The following is a 24,275-nucleotide window of genomic DNA, read 5'->3' as shown; positions in this document are numbered from 1 at the left end:
GACACTTTATTAAATAATATTTATATTTGGATTAGCCAATTAAATTAAACCAATTTTTGTTTAAAAATAAACCATTTATCTATGTTTTATACAATATAAAATGTAAATATAGCTCTTATTAACTTACAACTTATTAGTAATAAGTGTATACGCCATAAGCAAATAGCAATTATCAACGTTCCGGAAAATAGTGTTCACTGTACAAATAGCTTAAAATGAAATCTAAATATCTTGATGATTTAATTCTTTTGTGCATAGAAAATAATAATAAACTTAATATCAAGTACTTAAAATAACTATTTTTTTTTTTGAATTACAATAAAATAATACTAGTTTTGATGATATAAATTTTAAAATTATACATTTAATATCAAATGCAATAGATTTATGCTCAATTCGTTCTAAATTATAGTTAGAATAATTTATGCGAAAACTTGTGTGCATCTTCAAATTTTTCTTACTTACAAATTATTATTATTTTTTATTGAAAATATTCAGTTACGTCAACAATTTAAAATCAACTTAAAATGTTTTAATGTTTATGAAAAAATTATTTACACGTAGTTTTAATGTTTTTAGGGTTTTCATGATAAACTTATGATCTTTGTTTATTCAATTAATTTTTTTTTTTTTTTAACGACAAAATATTTTTCAAATTTTCGAGATTATGATAATTTTATCAACATTTAATCTTCAATAAAAAAAAATGTGTACTTATGTTTTTTTAATATTTATAGGCCACCTAGTTTTAACTTTATAAGCCTCATAGCAATATTGTTAATATTAAATTTAATGATTTTTATCAACAGTTTTTAGTAAAACTAAAAATATTCGAAAATGTAATTTTTAAATTGCTATAAATAACTTAAAATTAATCTAATAATTTTGAAAATTATATTGTAGATAGAAAACAGTGACGTACTTGAGGGCCAGTAGACCCTGCGTTGCGGGGGGACGGTAATTTTGGGCGTTTGGTTATAGGATTATATTTGATATAACAATATTTTAGGGGCCCAAATTTTTTTGTTTCACTGATAGAAAATATAATTTAAAAAATAAGTAGTGGAATTTATCAAGTTTCTACAAGTTAATATTTTTCGAATATTAAAAAACTAACAAAAAATGTTTAACTATAAATTGCTATTGTCTACACATTTTGAATATTCAATGTAGATTTAAACTTAATTATTTTTAAATTAAAATATGAGCATATGATTGTATGATTATATATTATGTTATTTATCTTTTCAAAATTGTTTAAAACAAAAAAACTAAAATAGTTCAACATTAAAAATGTCCAAGGAAATACTAGTATAAATACTTAATAAAAATGTCAAATTACTTTAGTTATATAACTATAATAATAATATAAAAAAAAAATCGATTTTGTTTTATAAGCAGTAAAAATATTCAAATTAATATCATAAAAACGATATGATAAAAATAAACTAATTATTATAATTGAAATATAAGATCTGAAACAAAGACTAATGATTGATGGAAAAAAAACATTACTAAAGCATAACAAGACGTGTATAATAGTGTACATAGTTAATAATGTCTTTGAAAATAAGCTAATAAATTGACTGTGACAGCAATTCTACATATTATTCATACGAGTTGCGGTTCCGTACGTATTAGTTTTACCTATTGTCTTTTTTAAGTAGTACCTAATAGTGACTATAACGATGGGGTACTCGTATCCGGTTCAAGCGTATATGACACATTTTTTTTTAAGCAGACGATTTTGGAATTAAAACGAAACTCATATTATAATATTTATTTTTTTTTATCGATAAAAACAGGAAATCTTCGATCTAAGTAATTTTCACGAGTAAAATATTGTCGAATAGGTATATAATAGGTGCATAATAATATAATATTGTAAATGAAAAAAAAAAACACCTGATAAGTGGCGAGAGCTTGTAAAGGATTGGGTGGTCACTCCATGCGGATGTTATGTTATGTTTTACGAATTTATGTATACGCGTATGTATTGATTTGTATTCAAAATAACAAACCACTTAATATTATGTAACTACTCGGATGTATTGAGGTTGATAAACTCCTATTATTATTCTCCGCCCCTTTGATAAGCGCTGCGTTGTTACAATAATATACACCGTGGTTACTGACCAATATACTTTATAATAATTATATACCTATATACCTTATTTATAACACGTTGACAAAATATCGTAATGGACTTATACGGCACATATACGGGCAAACTGCAGTCGCGTCGAAAAACGTATAGCGTGAGACGTGCCACGCGGGCAAATTGCCATGTATATCACGCAGTGCGTTTTAGTGACGATCGGCGTGGAAATCAGTTGGCTTTCAGGGAGAATAGGTCACAGATTACGAGCGACAAATCGTCACGACGCCGAAGACGAAAAATAACGATTTCGCGCGTGCGTTTATGTGTCACGGGCACCTATATGTACGACGGAATCGAGAACCGCACTCCCATTAAAATGACATTTAGACACAAAATATTATAATATCATTATATTATCATCATGCCCGCCGCCCGCGCACACTTAAAAGTGAAAGCTTCTAGGCAAACACACCTGTTAAAAACAAACATCCTTATTGCACTAACGAAATAATATAATATAATACTATGGAATAATAATAATAATAATAATAATAATAGTAATAAAACCGTAATACCCAACCTGACACTCAGCGGCAGCAGACACGAGCGGAGACAAGCGCTGGCGAGGGGGGGTTCAAAACGATTTCGGAACGTTTTCATTTTACGCGATAATTGATATTTTAATAAATTGTGTTGTGCGCACGACATCCGTGCGTATGCACCGCCATAACAATGTCATCGCGGCCGGTTTATATTATAATATTACTATTATTATAGTATATGGGTATGCCGAGCGCGAGTATATAAACGCGGTATAAGTTGTTTACAAAATATACCGCTACCGCCGTCTTTGTGTTATAAAATACCGTGATGTAGGTACCTATCCCGTATATTATAATGTTACGGGTAAGTGTGGTAAAAAGTTTTCGGAATCGTACTTACACATACAGACACACATCGTTCCTCGTTCAAAACACTCCGACACGTATACAAATATATATATATAACTGCAGCAACAGTGCATAAATGATATTGCATTCTACTGTTTTATTATATATTATGCATTATTATTATTATACACTCGTTCTGTCTACGCCGCTGCGGTGTCGTGTTATTCTTTGGGAATATTACGAAAATAAGTAAATACCTACACGTTATTAGGAAATATTTCCACAGCATTATATTTTCCTCTCGACATTTTTTTTTTGTTTTTAATTCTCATGCTGAAGAATTTTTAAAATCCGTGCGTTGCAGAACAAGTACATTTTTATCACAAGCTACATTTCTTTAATATTTATACGCGTACGGGAAAAACTTATCCATTGATTGAACTCAACGTGTGTGTTTTTTTAAAATTATTACTTACTATGTACTTTACTGTGGTAAGTTTTTACATCATTGACTTTCCCGGAAGTGCATATGATAAAACTATGAAAATTAAAGGGTTTGATTGTGCTTGTAATTTTGAGTTAAATATATATTATATTATACTATTTGGTTACTAATAATTGTTATTATAGTACATTTCTGATTTGTGTCGAGTATGTCGTTGTATCTACGTGCGTTGAACATTTTATTTTTAGTGCTTTGTTTTTAGATTCTGAGCGACGTAAAGGATTTATTGTTCTTACAAACATATTTGTTTTTCTGAGAAAACTTTTCTTACTAAAAAAATAGATCAAAAGTTTCATCTATGATACTACTTCATCGCCAGTAGCTGTGTATGTAACATACTTTAGTGAGGTAATAATTTTTCAATTTTCTTATGTTTTCATAGCATAAGAATATATATATCATAAACTTTTACCAAACGTTAAATATAAGTAGTTTATATTTTTATCTGAAAATTGGCAATAATTTAATTGTATATGGCTTTGTCTGTTATCTACTCATTTTTATTGTAATTTAAAACGTATAGTAAAAATTTTAATAATTTAGGAATTCAATATTATATTACTCAAAGGAATTTATCCATCACTAACTATACATGTATAGATATTGGTTCAAGTGAAGTAATTTCGTTACAACCCGAGGGTAAGGGTGAAAGGGAGCTGGGAAAGCGATCTCTTTGTGAACACGCAGTTTTCCTGTTAGATTCTATGGAATGTTGGACACCTATTTATAGTATTCTACGAATACTACCCAATACTGAGGCATAATTTGCTCATCATCTTTGTAGAGACGTAATATATGCTATAATTCTAAAAAGCAATTGATAATATAGTTGAATTTAATAAATTAGCAACTTTGGTGCTCGTTAAGTATGTTACCAATAAATCGTAAATACATTTTGTTGGGTCTACTATTAGCTAACTACTATTAAATGTTATAATGACCATCATTATAATATTTTTTTACAATTTATATGACCTATATTTTATTTTCAGTAAATCGTTACTAATGAAGTATTGTTTCTTCTGTAATATTAAAAAAAAAAAAATGTTTGTTAGTTTCACGTCACGTTAAAACACACTATAGCGTTTGTAGTTTATATCCTTATACGTCAAAATGATATATGAATTGATAAATATGTTTGACAACTTAGTTTTGTACACTTTAGTATTTATTCTCTAAGTAACTCGCTTTTATAGAATTTCCCTTCAAATCCCTTTAGGGACTACTTTTTGGTATATTCTTTAATAATTCTATCGAATAACTCTACATTTTTTTTTGTTTTATTATTTAATTATCCAACATTGCTAATCCATTTATATATTTATGTGAAAGGAAAACATGACTAATTTATATTAACGTATAACTCAAACCACCTCGCCGAACGGATCGGGTTGAAATTTGGTGTGCAAATAACCATTATGATGTAAGGTATCTGTTAAGTAAAGATTTCTGAAAATTCAATCTCTAAAGCGGTAAAATAATAATTTAAAATTTATAAGGAACCGGATCGTACGGAAAAATAAAATCTAACCACGGTTAGATTATAATATATCAAGTTTTTACTTTTTTACTATAAAAAATTATTATAGCAAAAAAATTATATAATAACTCATTATTGAGGTTTCCATTTTCAAAAAAGTATAAGTACCTAGTATAATTATAATACTCCATCAAGTGCCGTGTATGTAGCATTTATTTGTCGAGTACCAGTTATGTATATCAAATTTTTATTTTTTATAAACCATCAAGGTAAATAGAAAATTTATAATTGTATAAAATTCTGTTAAGCCCTGGTTTCTTACAACCAGGGCTTTATTCTGTTTTCTATGAATGTAAAAGTAAAAATAATAAAAAAATGTTATTTAAAAATATAAATAAATACTTAATAATTCTAAGAAATTTAAGATATACGATTTATATTACAATAAGTATTCAGTACGTAGAGTAATGTACTAATAGAGTAGTTTTAAAATATTATTTTACACTATGCACTATAGGTTAGATATAATTTATATAGTGAAATGCATATCAATTGACAATAAAATATTATTATTACCTATTTAGTAAATACTAGAATACCTACCTAAAATTACCGATTTATGAAGGCGTAATAGTTTCAATTACTCAATCATTAGTGTCAAAATGTAGGAAGATGAACGATCCATAATATGAAATTGACTTATTTTATAGTTTTACACTTTTCCCTCTTTATCTTGAACTAAAAATTATTATTTAAAGTCTAAATTAAAAAAATATGAATATTATTATTATCAGTTACTAATAAATAGGAACATTTTAAATATGATTATGTTATTTAAATATTTTTCAAATTAAATGATGAAATTCATGTTTTGTATTTATTAATAGCAACACAAATTCATTAAACATAATATACTATTAATATTATAATAATATTTGATAAAAACAATAATCTCCATTTATGCACCTCCGTCATGGTCTTAATAGCTTGTTAATTTTTCCAATTATTCCTGTTTCCATGTTTCAAACACACGTCACGCGACTTGATAACATAACAAAGTAAATAAATTCTAATCGATAACCTAAAGATCAATTCTAGTAACCTGCATACGTCATTAGAAAATAACCAAATAAATATAATTTAATACTAATAATATGATAATTTGGTCTTTTTCGTCATGTTTAAATTCAGTGAAGTTTGATGCTGTGTTTTTCTTATTCTCGGCTTGCCACGTCCTAAGTAACTCAGAACTTATTGTTATGGCTAGGCTATGACCCGGTAAGATTTTTTGCTTGTGCCATTACTTCTCCTAAATTTATGACAATTTTATTTAGCAATTCTCGCCCACTGTCCTATTGTAGAAAAAAAATAGTTTTTAAATCATCTCATTTATTGTTAAAATATCTATACGGTTGTAATAGCCACAAATTCTGCTCATGATATACTTCAATGATTTGACACTGGTTTGGGATTAATAAATTTAGTCTACACCAAATCAAACCATAATAAACAATATTATATGGTATGTTCAAAATTTTATCATGTTGAGATTGGAATCAAATATAGATTAAATCAACTCGATATCATAAATTCAGTTTTGAAAATAATATTGACAAATGTGTTTTTTTTAAGGTGAGGCTCACGCGGCTGTATGCATCTTATTGTATCTCGTTTTGTGTAATGTTCTTGTATTTTCTATTTAATTCTTGATTTATGTTATCGTGTTCTAAGGAAATAATTATTTCACTATATGATTTGAAGTTTCTGTGAAATTATTCCTCTTATCGGGGATAGCAGTCATAAAATCGCTCATTATTATAGTTGTTTTACGAGTTCGTATAACATCTAGATTGGGGTTAGCGTACAAGCGTACAAGCGTAGGTACCTACAACAAATTCAGTTACTATCGCACGATTCTCACATAAAGATAAAATTATTTCCTAAATATAACACAGATGTTATCTTACCGATCGTCACCGAATAAAAACAGGACCAGTTTTGGCACTTATAGTCTGGTGACCTTACAATAAGATTTGCCACTTAAATATTACAATATTTTTTCGAATATCTAGACCATTTAATAACAGATTTGGTAGATTTGGTAGATTTATTTTTACATAATATATTACATTGTAGTATAGTTAAAATGAGTTAATATATTAACTATATATTATAATCTCTACAAAAAATATTACACATGGATAACAAAATATTCACTTTATCTGTGTTACATACTTGACATTTTATTCTTAGTTATTTTTACGTATGATAAATGTTCGCATATATTTATAACGGGCTGGGATCGAAAAACTGAAATTCCCCGAAAGAAAAACAATTGAGAAAATTGAACGCATTTTCGGAAGGCGTTTGACGGCGAACGTGGCCAAGACATTATGATTTATATGATTTATATGGTCTTATACAGGGTGATTCACCAAGCATATTCAATCCTAATTTGATTACTTGAGAATATATTTAAAGAATTAAATCAATGAATCAATTATCATTTTATCCTATAATACATATATAGGATTAAAAACTACTGCTCGTTTGAATCTTGGTACAGAGAAATTAACATTTTATTAAGAAACTATATGCACAAGCGATTTACACGAAAAAATAAGTTTTGCCACAGAATACTCCTTAAATAGTATTAAAGTCTAAATTACTTAGAACACTTTCGCTAAATATATAATCAAAATTTCAAAAACTCAGATTTTGAATTCCGCATTATTGAATAATAAAAAAAAAATGAGACAGTCCATAATTTATGAATCACCCTGTACATTATGCATATATATATTATATACACCATATACATATAATATATAATCACGTGTATATAGTGTATGTTGTGCGTGAATATATCGCTTACCTACGTGACAAAATATATAGATATATGTATATTTTGTGTGAACAACAATGTACGTCATACTGAGAGCACACAGCAACAGACATTGTTTTAGTTTAAATCGATCATAGAAAAACATACATATATCATATTGTGTACATATATCGGAGTTGTTCAAACACAATAGCATATTAGAATATCAGCTCTTAGGGTATAACTTTGCATAATATTGGAGCTCGAAAACGCTATAGCTCTATACGATTTATTATTATATATATAATATAAATTTAAATTAGATTAGTACAGGTGTACCCATATTATTATAGTGTACCTATACGGCTACGAGTATAAAATTAATCGCACACGAAATAAATTCGGCACGGGGACCGTAAAATTTCGCGGAAAAATTACAAACAAAAAAACTACCTGTCGGAGGGCGGCGGCGAACTTCGCACGCGTCTGCGATGTTCGTATAATGCGCGTAGCGAGATAATAATAATTATTCGCACCATTCGCGCGACGTCCTGTATATCGTGTACTCGGGTAGTATATTATGATAATACGATATTTGCGCCGTATATAAATCTTTCCGATCGATAAAGTCGTTCAGCCGCGTCTATTATACATATAATAGGTGTATAGGTATAATACGAAAAAATAATATGCGCCACGAGCGTTACGGCAAAATAGATTGCACGTTGTATATGCACGTATCATTATATTATATTGGGTACACTATGTACATATAGTCATATTATGCGGGATTATCACAAGTTCTCCCCATTGCACGCCTAATACACCGTAACCATGGTATACGGATAATCTGCGCGATGCATATCATGGATGTGTGCACAATAATATACTATTACACTGTAATAGGTATACCTATATACATTATACATATATCGTATACCGTGGCATTGCCTCAGTGATAGAATCGTCGTACGCGCGGCGGTCGGGCCGCTGACGAGAGGCGGAAATATGGAATTCAGAGTGCCAACAGCCGTGATATAATACATACGAATATACATATATGTAGCAGCTATAAGCTATCGGTTATATTATTTACCTCGTATATAATAATATATGTGGCTGAGTGACAACTGAAAGAAAAGTCGTGCCGGCTGTGTAGTCCGCGACTACGCGAAAAATGTGCGCGAGACGTTTTGAAGAGACTCGCAAATAGATCTCACACGAGCTTCGCCGCGAGTCGTTATTGCTCGTAGTACGAACACCGGCAAAATACAACGTGTCAGACTCGTTATTTCTGCACAGCGACGTGACGACGGTTTTCGCTGAAAATAATCGTTTATATAGGCAATTTATATAATTACGCGTATACTCGGCGTACATTTAATATATTGTTTTTATTATTATAATAATTGCGGAGAAGGTATACGTATATAGGTAACATGGTATCTCGATTTTAATCGTTTGCAGCGCGTTGTTGACGGCACGCTACGTCGACCTGACGTACGACGCGTACCTTCAATATCAACGGCAAAACCAAAAACTCATTTCCATACAAACGCGTATAATATGATTTAAGGGGGCAGCGCACACGTTTTAACGACATGTGCCAAAAACTTTCGTTTTCGGTACACTCTCATTATATGTATATTACGATATACCGCGAGCGGAGCAGCAGCGCTCGTATATCTGTCGCATATATATTATATTCGTCGTATGTGTACACCGAAATACGCACGAGTTTCCCGGATGATCGAGAGAGGAAATCACGATTTATTATGAACTGGTCGTCGTTCGCCGGCGGAACCGAACTGCAGACGTAGCCATATTATTATATTATTATCATATATAAAAGTTCTAACCGACTTCGAGACCGTAATAATATTATTGTATACGTACACGTCGTTATTACAATAACTCACAACGGTTAGAATAATATTATTAATGACGCTATACGCATTATACGTATACGTACAGTGGCGGCTGGTACGGTTCACGTGCACGACGGTTTGTCGAGAACGCGTGTGAAATAGTCAAACATTTCAACCGTCTGATACATATAAACTATAAAGTATAAACGTATAGACAGCTTAAAAATTGGCGAACGCGTTTAAAGCTATACTGCACCGCGTTTATAGAAAACGCTAGGCAGTATAAATATTTGGTGAAATTTTTTTTTAGGATATTATCGAGAGAATAATTACGGCGGTGTATGTTTTAATTTTATCTCCTGTTTACTTGGCCGCAGACTACGGTACTCAAAGGCGGACGTGAACTCGCGAGTCGGCGGTACGTCTTTAGTTCGGTTTTCAGCAACTAGTCCAGTTTTTCGTGCCGCCACTGTGACTATAAGGGTGTTTTCATGGATTATGCGAATAATCACACTGCAGCAATACACGAGTGAAAAAACGATATTTCTATAGATTATATGTTTTATGTGTCAAGCACAAAATTATAACTAACAGGTACCTATAATGCAAGCGAGCGGGCCAAATGTCACGGCACATTTACGAATATTAGGATATACCTATACCTACTGTTTTCGAGCAATATATTGGAATACATAATTACGTAGTAACTGATTACGTATGTAGGTACCTTGTCATAATATTGTACATAACATTGCCTTTCGTGCGTTTCGTAAACAATATTGCAACTTATCGTTTAATTATTACCACCGGTTCAATAAAATATATAATATGAAACGGAATGATTCGGTTACCATATTTCAACAAAATATAATATAATGTATAGACATTCGAGTGACAATGTGTATAGCGAGAAGCGTACGAGCAGTTGTGTAATAGCACAACTGCATCGGTCTGATTAATTCATTACTGCGATACAAACACGCTGCCTGTCAGTTCTATTATTTAATTTTAACTTGTTGTCATTATAGTCGTTACGTATAATTTGTAGTCTCGCGAACAAAATACAAAACGAAACCGAGTACTTAATCGATATTAATATAATATTAAATTAATTAAAAACGGTATAAATAAATATTATTTATTATGTTACAACAGTTACAGCTCTAACATCGGAACGAATAATATTGTATTTAACCGAGTAATGTAAAACTTAATTAATATGTTGAAAAATATTTTCTCGACGCATTTGAAAAAAAGTTATATTAATTATTCTTTTTTATTAATGCTTAGGTAACACATCACAATACAATGTATCTCAAAAGTCTGTCAACACGTTAATTATGATGGATACGACGCGATTGAGTATAAAAGACCTTTTTTGCGACACGATTGAGCAAACTTGTCGACATATCAAAGGAAATCGAAATACAAAAGAAAACCTATACGATTGAGCATGAAATACTCTGCGACGTTGCCATTTTAAATTTTGAACTATAATATTATACAAAAATGTTTATTTAAATAATTATAATAATACAAAATATAACATGTCAAAAAAAATAACATGATTTCATAGTCTATAATATTGTCACACTTCATAAATCTGTTTGATAACAATTATAGTTATGAAAATAATAAAATCAAATTATGGTGTCCAGAATTTTCAAATTTCTGAACATTTATTATTATCCATTTTAAAAGATAATATTATTTTCATTTTCCAATTGGTTTATATTTGTGTAAATTATACTAAACCCAATTTTTTGCCTCTTTTTGATAAAATAATTGTAGATCAGTATTAAAAAAAAAAAAAAAAAATAGAAATTATACAAAATGAAAATATAAAACGCATTGTACGTGACACGAGTACACGACTATTGGTGATCGAATACTGAAATATTATTATTTCTACAATAATTTTGAAATTATATCTTAATTATTTCGATATTAATCGATAACATTGTCGATAAAGCTAGTCTCGGATCATAATAATTGGTGAAAATAATAAGTTACAAAATTTCGGCAACGCGAATGTGGCAATGTCGGGTAAAATATTCTAATCGAGTTGCTAAAAAGGTATAATATTATACCTTCAATCGTGTTTTACTGACACTTCCAAATAGCATTTAGAGAACGATAGTATTTTTATAGTAATTTTATAACGGCGCCTGTATATTATGGCCGTGCCTAATGGTTAGACAATTAAGTACAATATTATGTTTATATCCGTCCGATAATAATTAAATCTCATTTAAAATCGTCGAATAGATCATCACGACGGCGATGGTGCATTATTACGGGCGACGTGTTTAAACAAAAACATATTTTACGGGCTTTCGACAATAATTCATATTATTACCTACTATATTGTAAGTGTTATTTTTCAGACCGACCGGAAACGTCAGTCCGGTCCAATTATATACCTCTTTAACTAGCCGTGTTAAAAGATTTAACGAAAATAATCATTAGCTTTGAAAATATAATAATATTGTGCGCTATGCCCACCTTCGCGCTCGTATTTCTCGGGAAAATATATTATTGAAGCCACCGCCGCGTACATAATAACGCTCCCTTGTCGACAAACGTATGTACCTAGATACGTTTTTCCACCGAAATCGTTGGTCGTCATCGGCGCGCACGCGACACACACGCGACACACGCCCACACGCACATAAATCGCCTACGCGCGTATACCGTGTATCCACGATTATTTTAACTTCGTTTGCTCACTGTGCGTGTAAAACGTCATTATTATATTGTTGTTGTTATTTTTTTCGCACGTCAAACGCGTCGAGTGTGCTTCATCGGAACAGAAATACAAATAATTAGACGGGAGATGAGAAAAGCGCGTGTCCCGACTTCACAGTATTCGCTCATCCCGACTAACTGGTTTATACGGTTGTGTATAAATATTTAAATAATATTATTATAATGATACCTACCGATCACCGAGCACTTGTGCAGTGCTCGTTATTTCACTATAGGTGCTTTTTGACCGCCGAGATCTTCCGTCCATAAAATATTGAAATTTCTCTTACGCTCACATCTATGAGAACGAACAAATATACATATACCTATATTATTATGAACAAAAAATATACATTTTTTTATTTTATCAAAAAACTCTTACCACTAAACGACCGGCCTCGTCTTCACCGCGCACACGGCGTATAAAACGCTCATATTATGTAAACTATATTTTATAATACTATTGTGTTACACCACTGCGCCACTGCGGTCCTACAACTAGTATATATAATATATATATATGGCTACCGGTCATCGTACTGTGTTCAAACACGTGCAAAATCACCCACTTGAAAATTCGACGTTTATTATAATTTACATAATATTACTGCACAAATATAGGCAAACGTAATATAATTATAATCTAACGTTAAGTATAAATTGATTATTCGATTAAATTTGAAATGAAATTATAGTCACGATTACGATACGTATCATGTAATATATTATTGAATATTACGAACGTCAAAGTTTAAACTGTAAGTTAGAAAACAATATGAGCTTTTTCCTTGTTCTCTTCAGCTCAATATGTTATTGTTAAACATTTTGACGTTAATGATGTGCGATAATTTAACATCGTAAGAAAAACGGGCGAACAAAGTGTACCTACAACCCGAAAATCGAACAATGCGCAACTGTCTTAGAAAAAAGATCTGAGAAATTAATGGCAGGGCGGTGGTTCTTTGAGTGAGTGTAATCGTTTTCACCGAAAAATTAATAGTCTGTTTTAGATTTTGAGTGTAGCAATGAGTGTATTGATTTCACAATGATCTGCATTTTTTCTGTCTGTCATTACCTTTTGGCGCATTAAAAATATACTTCGATTTATAACTCTGCGAGCGATTTTTAGTAGATTAGATTTTGGATGTAACTGAAACAAATATGGCTGATGTTTCTAGTGTTTTTAAACATAACTGGGAAATACAAAATAAAACTCAAGGAAAACCCGAAATGTTTACACGAAATGGTACTTATTTTTATGTGAGAACCGGGAAATACAAACAAATGATTAAAACAAATCGGGAATTTTTACTCAGATTTTCAACAACAATATCTATATCAATTTTTTTCTTTGTTACTCAAAAACGAATAACCATAGATACTTGAAATTTTTACTAAATGTTTATATTATACACATAATTATTCAAAATATTTCAATTATAAAGAATTATTTTTATAAATGTTGATTAAAAATTATTTCCTGGATGGAAATGGTTGAAAATATATTGAAAAGTTTTTCATAAGTTGTTAATTTCTCATTTTAAAATTATAAAAAATCTATAATTCCAATATTTTTTTATAAGTGTTTTAAGTTAAAAGAAATCGTTAAAATTAGTAAAATATTTTGTAGTTAAAAATTCATAAAAATCTTTGTTTTTAGATATACCTAAGATTTAAATATTTAATACAAAGTACGTTTTTAGTTTTTCAATCATTATATTCTACTAAAAAAAGCAATTTTAATTTCTTATGAACATTTAAAATTCAAATACTTACTATATATTCTTTATAATTATTAAAATAGTAATTATTTCTCCTCAAACAATTTTGATATTTTATTGTATATCAAACAAAAAATAATAATAATAATAGAACTTGAAATATTCACCAAATGTTAATTATATAAGTATTATTATTTTCATTTTACGAACAAATTTTCAACATTTTAACTCTTTTTGAGTTATTTATAGGCATAAGCAATTTTAAATTTTTTATTAGTTTTTTTTCTATTAAATTTCAATTTGAAATTATTTACTAGGTGAAAATTCTTTAACATTTAATATACAAACCCACAAAAGTTATTCTTAAATATTCTATACAAAAATGTTAAAAATACATATACATACTAGGTTATTTTTTTTTTTACATTTTTAATTTTAATTTTAACAAAATTACTTATTTAAACGATTAATAATGGTATTTTAATTATTTTGTTAAAATTTAAAAAACATTATTTTTTGGAACTTAAACTATTTTAATATGTTTTATATTATTATGAATTATACTATACGCAATAATAATTTTAATGTATTTTAAATTATTATCTGTTTGAAGGTACTAAAAAACGTATTACTTGGTGAAAGATCGTTTCCGATCAGAACTGTTTTTCATGTTTAATGATATATCATTGAATTCATATACTTAACATGCCTATAATAACCCATTCATCGGTACCTAATGTACTGCAGAGCAGTACCAACCTACCAGCTGTACATAGCTTTTTTTAATATAAAATTATTTTCAAATTTTCCAATTTTCGTGGTTTTAACAAATTTGAACTTTTATTACTTTAAAAATCATGGCAATATAATGTATCTTTAGTACTTTTAAATAATAAAAACTTAGGAGGAATTTTTCATTCATTTTTTAAACTTATCGACCTAGCGGAATTTTTTATCAATACTTATAGAAAATACTAAAATAATTGAAAATGCAAATGTTTTAAAATAACTCGAAAACAATTATTAATTATCTTTAAAACTATAACATATATAAAAAATGTCTTGTTTGTCGACTGACAGAAAAAACACATTATTGTAAAATCAATACATTCACCACTCCACTCAGTTCTCAGAATCTAAAATGTACATATAATATTATATACCTATATAATTAGGTACATTTCGATTTTAATATTTAGATAACCGCGAGTACCTGATTTATTATTTATTTATTTTTAACATTATAGGTATACATATACATTTAGGATATAATATTACTTATGTCTATATTTTAGTACTTAGGCGTGAAAATTAATTTCCAAAAATGTAAGCTCGTGTTTGATATCCCATCATAATAGTGTATCCAATAAAAACATTTTTTATTTTTATTCTTATCTAGTCAAATAAAGAAATAATAATGATTTGTCACATTAACAAAATGAATAACAAAAGAAATTGTATGCAATTTACAGGTAAAAATATCTCTAATTGTATCTAGATAAGTTATTAGTTTAAAGTTATTGCAGATAATAATTAAAACACAATAAAAATACACTGTATTTTATTTAAACGCCTATTAATTCATTGTACCTATACTGTAAGTATTCTTTCAAATTCTCGAGGTAACTATAAATAGTTAAATAAGAAATTGTGTTAATTTTCTTCTTGAAAAACTGTGTATTAATTTTTGAAACCAATGACTGATTATATAGAAGTAATTGAATTTTTTTTTTTTTTAAGAGTTGTAATATAATTAGTAATTATACATAGTTAATTGGACATAATATTTCGAACATTTTATATCTATTTAACGGCCTATATTAGTGAAATATTTAAACTAATAAAAGAGCTTAAGTATTTGTGTATAATTATACAAATTATAATAAGATGGAAAACTAATTCTGAACAAAACTTATAACCATTTTTAGGTGAATAAATTATTATATTATATGATTTGACCTGTTTTTATTTGTTTTTTTTTACCAGCAAGAAAACTATTTTTAACATTAAGTACAAGATACTATTATAATGTACATTTATTACCCACCTATTTGTATTTATTGTGTATGTAATATATTTGGGACTGTCACTTTGTAATAAATGTATTTAATACTAAACTGTTACTTATTAGTTATTTTTGTGTTATAATATTTTGATCGTCTACTCTAGCAATGATTTATTACGAGAATATTTTATATGTTTACAAGCGAAAATTGTAAGTTTATTGTTGTCATATAAATAGAAATATTTTAAAATCGCCTACTCAAATATTATATACATACATACACACATACATAGGTTATACATAGGTATATTATATATATATATATATATATATATATATATATATCAATAAAATAATTATATTTAAGTTAATATTTTTGAATTTTGTTAAAAAAAAATACATCTTTTTTCCTTTTTTTTCATGTAAAATATAAGTTATTGCACATTTTTTAATATTTACACGTCCCAGACGAGAGGATGAATGCCGGTGTATAAACATTATAAAATAAATCCACATACTTTCGTCGACCCTCATAGTGGCTTGGTTGCTATCATAACTATAGCCATCAATCATCAATGTAACACGATACATTTTTGGGGCACCAAACATTTTCATTTCTCTGTCATATACCAACGATTTGACCATCTCTATGTTACGTCATTAGTACAGAATATACCACCGACACACATACATGCACACTTGGAAAGGAAATTTCAATATATCAAAAATACAAACGAAATAACACTGCGGTGTACAGTTACATATTATTATACTGCTTATAATGCATATTAAATATTTACATCAACTTCAACGAAATAAAATACATCTTTTTTTTGGAAATAATATAATAAATTATACAGGGTGATTCTTTTATCAAACAACACTCATTATTTCAAAAAGTATTGACTTTTTTCAAATTTTTTTTTTTTCAAAATTTAATTATTGTTCTAGATTTTAGAATCTAGAATATTGTAAAACTCTTCCATATTTTCATCCTTATGTATATTAGGTAAGCCACTATCAATTTTTAATTTTTCGTTCAGCCATTGATGAGATATAGCTTCTCAAAATTGAGTAGTTTTGGTAAGTGTTTATTGAGTGTAAATGTATTATAACTCGTCAGTAGATAAGTCGTGATGAGTAGTAATATTGGTCAAATTAATTATAATTATATAACAATTGATAATAAGCTATGGCAGGTAGTAACAGGTACAAATATTTTCATCACTCTCTGCTACACTTGGGGTCGACGATATCGAATTCATTACTATTATAGCTACTGAATTTTATAAATAAAAATCCCAGATCTGACGGGGCTAATATTAGTACTGATGTAGTTTAATACATAAAAACCTTCTAAAATCAACTAACTTTAAACAGCTATAATTCACCGACGTATCAACAAAAGTTCAAAATTAAAAATAAATGGTTTTATTAATTTATGCAATTATTAATATAGTTTCCCATTTGAAAATCAAAAGTTGATAGTTTTTTACTATTAAATATAAGAGTGAAAAAAATTTTAATGTTATTCAGTTGTAGAAAAACATGTATCTAAAAATGTGAAAATAAAAAACTAGAAAAAAAATCTGTATTTTTTGAAATAATGAGTGTTGTTTGATAAAAGAACCATCCTATATATTATACAGTTATTTAACTTTGCAATGAACCATTGAATTTGAACAATTTAATAAAATTCTTGTTTGACACAACTACAAATTTTAACTCAATACAGTGGCCAAACATTTTTTTGTTTTATAGACTTGTTTAGAGTAAAACTGGCTGTATTCTAAGTTGAAAAATGAAATTATAAAAGACCAAGTTAAATAAAATTGTTCATTTCCAGTTGGCCGATATTTCTCGAGCAACTTTCAGTCTTTTCAAACAATTTTAAGATTATTTTTATTTGCCGTTGGAAGCACTTTTCATTGAATAAGAGTCGGTTTTATATTACCTACCTACCTATTTGAAAACGTACAGTAAGTAATTTCTTATATTATTGTTACATCAAAAAGCAATTTAACTGCAGTAGCTTAAATAATTAAGTTGTATAACTTAGTTGGTGAATTCCAATAATCTTCAGGTTGGTGTCATACCATGTCACAGCTACTGGCAGGTATATCGTGGATTTCAATTATAATCTATAATGTATGTTAGCTTAAGCTTAGATTAACCAATAACTGTATATGATTGACTTTACTGCTTAGGCATTGGTCTAGAGCTCCGATATTTAAATATTTTCACACCTGGGAGAAAAATCGCCATCTCTATTATACATTTTTATAACTGTTTAATTCCTCTAAATTAAAATAAAAAAATTAAAATTACATTTTAAAATTTAAATTGCATATTTTTATAAGTAATCGAAATATTAAAGACTCAACTATAATAATTACAAGATTTAATAAATTATATTATTTGTCGTTTTTTCAAACTTTCAAAAACCTGCAAACATGGAGAATCGTTTAGAGTGTCTTAACTGAGACATAATGTTTGAGCTTAAAATGTCAAAGACAACCCACACCGATACACTCGTTAAATGCTGTCGAAACAACTTTTCCAAAGTTTAAAACTTAATTCGTAGATAACCGACAAAACTGTACATTCAATAGTTTAAAAATGATATTATTATTGCGATGTAAATATTTAATACTCACTTATTTAGTAAGTTTTACTTCGGGTATTTCTTAATTTTCTTGACATTGTATAATACTCGTAAACGTAAATTATTATTATTTTTTCTAGATAAAATCGCGATGCTGCAAAGCACAACAGTTTAAAAAGTATATTTCCAACGTTGACAATTTTTTAATTTTAATATTTGTCTAGAACTAAACATTTGTTTATTTAGTTCTTTGTATAATGTTAAGCAATACATACATTAAATGTATTCAATTTTTATTTAATTAAGTTTTTATTACGAAAATATTATTATGAAAAACTTTTTTACAATTTTGGTTTAAATTAACATTTTTTAAGCTTACATTCAACGATTTTTTTCGTACATAATATATGCACACTTTTTTAAGCTTATTTCTGTATTTATTGAAACATTTAAATTCAGTCTTTATTACTTATGTTATGGTGCTGTTTTCAATTTGTGAATATTTAATAACTAATGAATAATGTGTGTACGTAACACAATAGCACTAATAATAAATTATTAAAAACACTTTATAGTTATAAGTTACAGCACAACTTCTAAGTTTACAATACACGAGTTATAAATTTAAATTGTCTACAGCGCAGTGAATAATAGACTGGACATTTAAAGAATTGTTTTTTCAACAACTCGACTGCAACTACAATCATATTATTTATACCTAATTCAGTAAGACACATATATTTCGTATGAATATCAACAATTTATATTTCTCGTATTATTACGTGTTATAAATAATATTGTCTCAATAAACTTATTGCCATTACGCAGTATTATTATAGTTTAAATATTCTACGGTGTATAATAATATTCATGCGAATGCGAGTATTCAGTAACTTGAATAAACTGAGTAATGACTCTGATTGAAATTATTCCGAGAGCGCAATTAGACGAACAAATAATATTTTTATAACGTAAACTCTATTAAATAATAATAGTTTTCGAGGTACGGGATTGTTACGCCGCGCTCCGTCACTCGTTTACAACACATTGCTGCAGCCGTGATACACGACCCCGTCGAACATGAAAATCATTACTAATGTATAGAATATTGATCAACGAAATTTAAGCATTTTTTTTTTCGATTCCTGAGAAAAGCCATGTCTAGACGAAATTAATGAAATACCGGGTTCGACGAAAAAACGTCTTGTTTATTCAATCGAAATAAATGAAAACAAAAATATTATTACTATCGAGACGATTTAGAAATGTATAAGGTCTTGTCAAAATTAATAACATTTTTAGTTCTGCGAATAAATTCTCTGTTTACACAACAAAATTATCAAGATAAACATCACTCTAGAAAATATTATATTCGGCCGAAATCAATACAATTTCGAATTCATACGAAAAATATTATTACATATTACGCGCATCATATATATACATTATACATATATATATTATATACAGATGGAATGAAAAAGTACATAGAAAACTTAAATATTATACGAGACTGACGGTGTACAAAAAATATTATTGAATTTAAATGTATTTTCAAACATTTTTATATATTTTTGGTATTTTAGATTTTGATAGGTGAAAATATTATATTTATTTTAGTGATTTATAGTAAAGTGTATTTTATTTTATTTTTTTTTGATTTACAAGCTATTTCCTAGTCAATTCATATAATTTTTAATTTTAAATTTTGGTATCCACGTTCCTCTTACGTTTTTCTTACGCAAATATTGAAAAATACTGGAAATACATTGCCCGTCTATTGATTTATTTTTTGTTTAAATATTTTAAGTTCAAGTTATGATTGTATTTAATACTAAAACGAAAAAATTTTAATTATTTAATTAATAGTTAAATTTTTTTTAACGCGTTAAAGTTATTTTGTTGTAGTACTTAGGTAAATCAAAAAAATGTGACAAAGAGACTTTAAATTGTTCTTCATTATTATCGTTTAGTACATAATTATTCTATTATCCTATTAGAAATAAAATGCTGATTTATCTGTCTCAGAATCTTTTTTAAAAGTTAATTTATCAATTTAATACACTCGTTACAGCAGTGACCTTCCATTTTCCAATGACGATAATGTATAGGTGCACTACAAACTAAATTAACAACAGATCAAGTTCCGCAGTATTATCATTATCGTACTATTAATATTATTATATTTGGTTTTACTGTAATACAGAGATCCACTGCTGTAGCATTAGCATAATACAATTTAATAATTATAAATTCTTTGAACTTGAATTACTTCAATCATACCGTTATAATAATATAACTGTAATTATTTTTCAGACAGTAAAAAGTACGAAATATTTAATATTATTTCATATTAATCGTATTTTTTTTTTATATTGTAAATGTTATTATGCTTTTTTGCAAAATTTTAAATACCCTAGTTAGGTAGTTAGTCTAAGAACTAAATAAATAACCACATAATAATTTTAATGTTCAGAATTTTTTATATATAATTTGTCCAATTTAGAAAAATTCCACCGTTTATGAAGTAAAATCTATACAATATATTATTATACTTTTTGCATTTACAAATCCGTCCAGCACACTGACTATAAAATCAGGTAACTTGGGGTACCCAAGTTGAATAAATACTCAGCTAATCAATTTATAACTATCGAACTTAAATAATTTTGGCGTTCCGATGGCTTAATTATTGTCGAAAATCTATCGACTAAAATTCAGGTGATAAAAAAAGTATGCACTACACTACTTAATATCAACTTTTGAACCGAGTAGCTGTTTTTAAGTTCAGATTCACCAGTGTGTTACAGTGGATTTTTAATAATATAAACAGCTGAAGCACTTAAGCATAACTATTAAAAATAATATTTTAAAAATAAAAATAGATTTTTGTTTCTCCAGAAAAATTGTGTTTATGACGGTTACAGCTGTTTTCCTGGTTAGTCGTTAATGTAACACAAACGTCTCTCAATAAAAGTATGCAGCTTTTGGTACATTTCTTTAACCAAAAAAGCGTTAAAAGACACAAATAAATAAAAAAAAACAAATAAACAAATAGTAAGAATACTTCGCTTTTGAAAAACTTTATTACGATAGAAAACATTTACTTTTATCCTGTGGTTTAAGTTCTCGAGAGAATTCTTTAGTCCATTATTAGACGATAGTCATGTTTTCTTGTTTCTGCGTATTCAGTCACTGAAGGCTTGAAGAAGTTTCTAAAAAATGTAATACTGCTATATTCATGAATTGAAAATTGAGTGTACTTGAGCCTGTATTTTCAGCATTTATTTATTTGCAAACCAACACATAAATATCTTGAAAATGTTCGACTTTTCAATGACCAAAAATGTATATAAACATTTTTCGTTCTTTGCCAATCTGTTACTCGTACATTACATCGATTATTTGTATATATCTTCCTGATTAATTACTTATAAATTATATATGTTCCACAATGGAGTGGTGCAAAAACTGATAACCGTGAAATTACAATGGGGAGTTGCTAACAATTATTTTTAATTAAGAATATTTAAAATAATTTGTGTGTAAGTCGCGTGATATTGATTGTAAAAATATGTTGGAGCTAGTAGTCAAAATAGGTGATCCAGCATTGTCATAATAGTATTATACGAACATACTTAATTGATAATATAATTTACAGTCACATTGATTTAATGACTTACTTGAAGTATAATAAGAGTACTGTACAAATATTTTCAAATCGTTTTTCAGCTAAATATGTCTTCGTTTTTTTGATAACAATAGAATTGTTACACTTGTTCAAAACTCTCTGAAACGACGAATAAAGTGAGATTTGAAAAATATGTAAAACACTCGGCTCCCGTGATATTTAAGTTATGAACGAATTGCCGATTTGTATTTCACAATATAAAACGCAGAACTAGTGGAAGCTGATTTTTTATTACTAAGAAAATATTATTATTGAAAAAATTTTAGATTTTTCATGAACAAATTGCGTGAAAGGCAACCACTTACCATTATTTTTAAAATAAATTATTAAAAAAAAAATGTAAAGCTTACTTCTGTTGAATTGTAGGTTTAAATTAAATAAAATACAATACATCATTGTGTATAAAATATGATTCCGAGTGAAATAGACGGACAGTTAGAACAGTTATCAAATAAAACTGCAAACGTCATGACTTTTCGATATCAATAAAGTGCTTTATGATTAACTTATGAGGGATGAAATATTGTATCTCATTTTTATGTCTTAGATATTTAAACTGAACATTTTTTAATATACATTATAAAATATACATTTTTATGTATTTTATTATATTAAGCACAAAATAATTAGTAAACCCTAAATCGTAACTTTAGTGATCGCAATTAATTTAAGACTAATGAAAATATTAAAATACAAAAATTATGAACAGCTAGGGCATGTGAAATACCTATTTTATATCGTGGCTAATTTCATGAATATCTATTTTAAATGTTGTTTAGGATCAACATCGTAGTTGGCTAGTACTACATAGGTAAGACCTTATACAATGTATCTACATTGTATAAGTGTATTATAATATTCAAGTCCTATCGATTATTAATTATTCACTATTTGAATCGGTACGAAAATTTAGTGACCTAGTATGTATAATATATATTATATTTTTTACCGGCCAAACTGTTTTATATATTATCACCTATGTGGCTATGTAAATATATTATACTACAAAATACGTTATAGCGTGTAAATATTTAATATAGGACTTGATTTTGTGGAATAGAGGTAATAATATTAACAACATCAATAATATTTAACAATAAAATATAGCAATCAATAATTTATTAACGAATGAAATGCGAAACGACAATAGAAAATAGTGTAAAATATACAATATAATGTATTATAAAATAATTGATAGTGTAATAATATAATGGAAATAAAATCTTGGAAATATTTAGAGAGTAACGCATTTCATGATGTGATGTATACATTATAAAAATAGTAATAATATGAATATAGTTACATACGACGTGTTGGCGGTTAATTATTGTTGTGATCATCATAGTAGAATCCGTTTCCGGAATCGTATGATAAAACATTTGGCGGAATAAAATCGTCGTTGAAACCCTGTGAAAAAAAAACACACATAAATAAAAAAATTTCAATAGGTGTATTCGTTTTTTTTTTTAAATAATGCCCCCCTCATGATTATATAAAAGGGAAACGTCATAGAAAGCGTTAATTACATCCATATAATATAATTATTTTATCATCGGAAGACCGGATTTAATTAAATATAAAGTATAAAGTAAAATGTTTAGAAATTAAAAATATTACACTCATCGGCTTTATAGTAAAGTTATATTGCCATTTTGTTTTTTTGCTTATTTTATCATATCCGCTCACCGCCCAAATTACGGTAGAAACCGCCCGCAATGTAAATCGCGGGATGCGTCTTGGCAATGACCGCCCGCACTTATCCCAGCAACTATAATAATGTTATTGACATTTCTATTTAGTGCTTGTGCGTTTTATTCCTATTATTATGGCTATATAT

The 24,275-nt window shown here is 27.9% G+C and overlaps 1 protein-coding gene across 1 annotated transcript in view; it reads right to left on the bottom strand.

The window, feature by feature from the left end:
* Nucleotides 1-23,540: 23,540 nt before the first annotated feature.
* Nucleotides 23,541-24,275, bottom strand: part of LOC114121006 (uncharacterized) — a 102,941-nt gene continuing 102,206 nt past the window's right edge. Inside the window, exon 75 of the mRNA XM_027983135.2 lies at nt 23,541-23,845. Within this exon, the coding sequence (XP_027838936.2) occupies nt 23,759-23,845 (87 nt within the window). The 3' untranslated portion in view covers nt 23,541-23,758. The remainder of the gene's footprint in view (nt 23,846-24,275) is intronic.

Source organism: Aphis gossypii, chromosome X (genome assembly GCF_020184175.1).
Source record: "Aphis gossypii isolate Hap1 chromosome X, ASM2018417v2, whole genome shotgun sequence".
Classification (NCBI taxonomy): domain Eukaryota; kingdom Metazoa; phylum Arthropoda; class Insecta; order Hemiptera; family Aphididae; genus Aphis; species Aphis gossypii.
The sequence above is the reverse complement of the archived record's forward strand: the minus strand, read 5'-3'. Positions and strand labels throughout refer to the sequence as shown.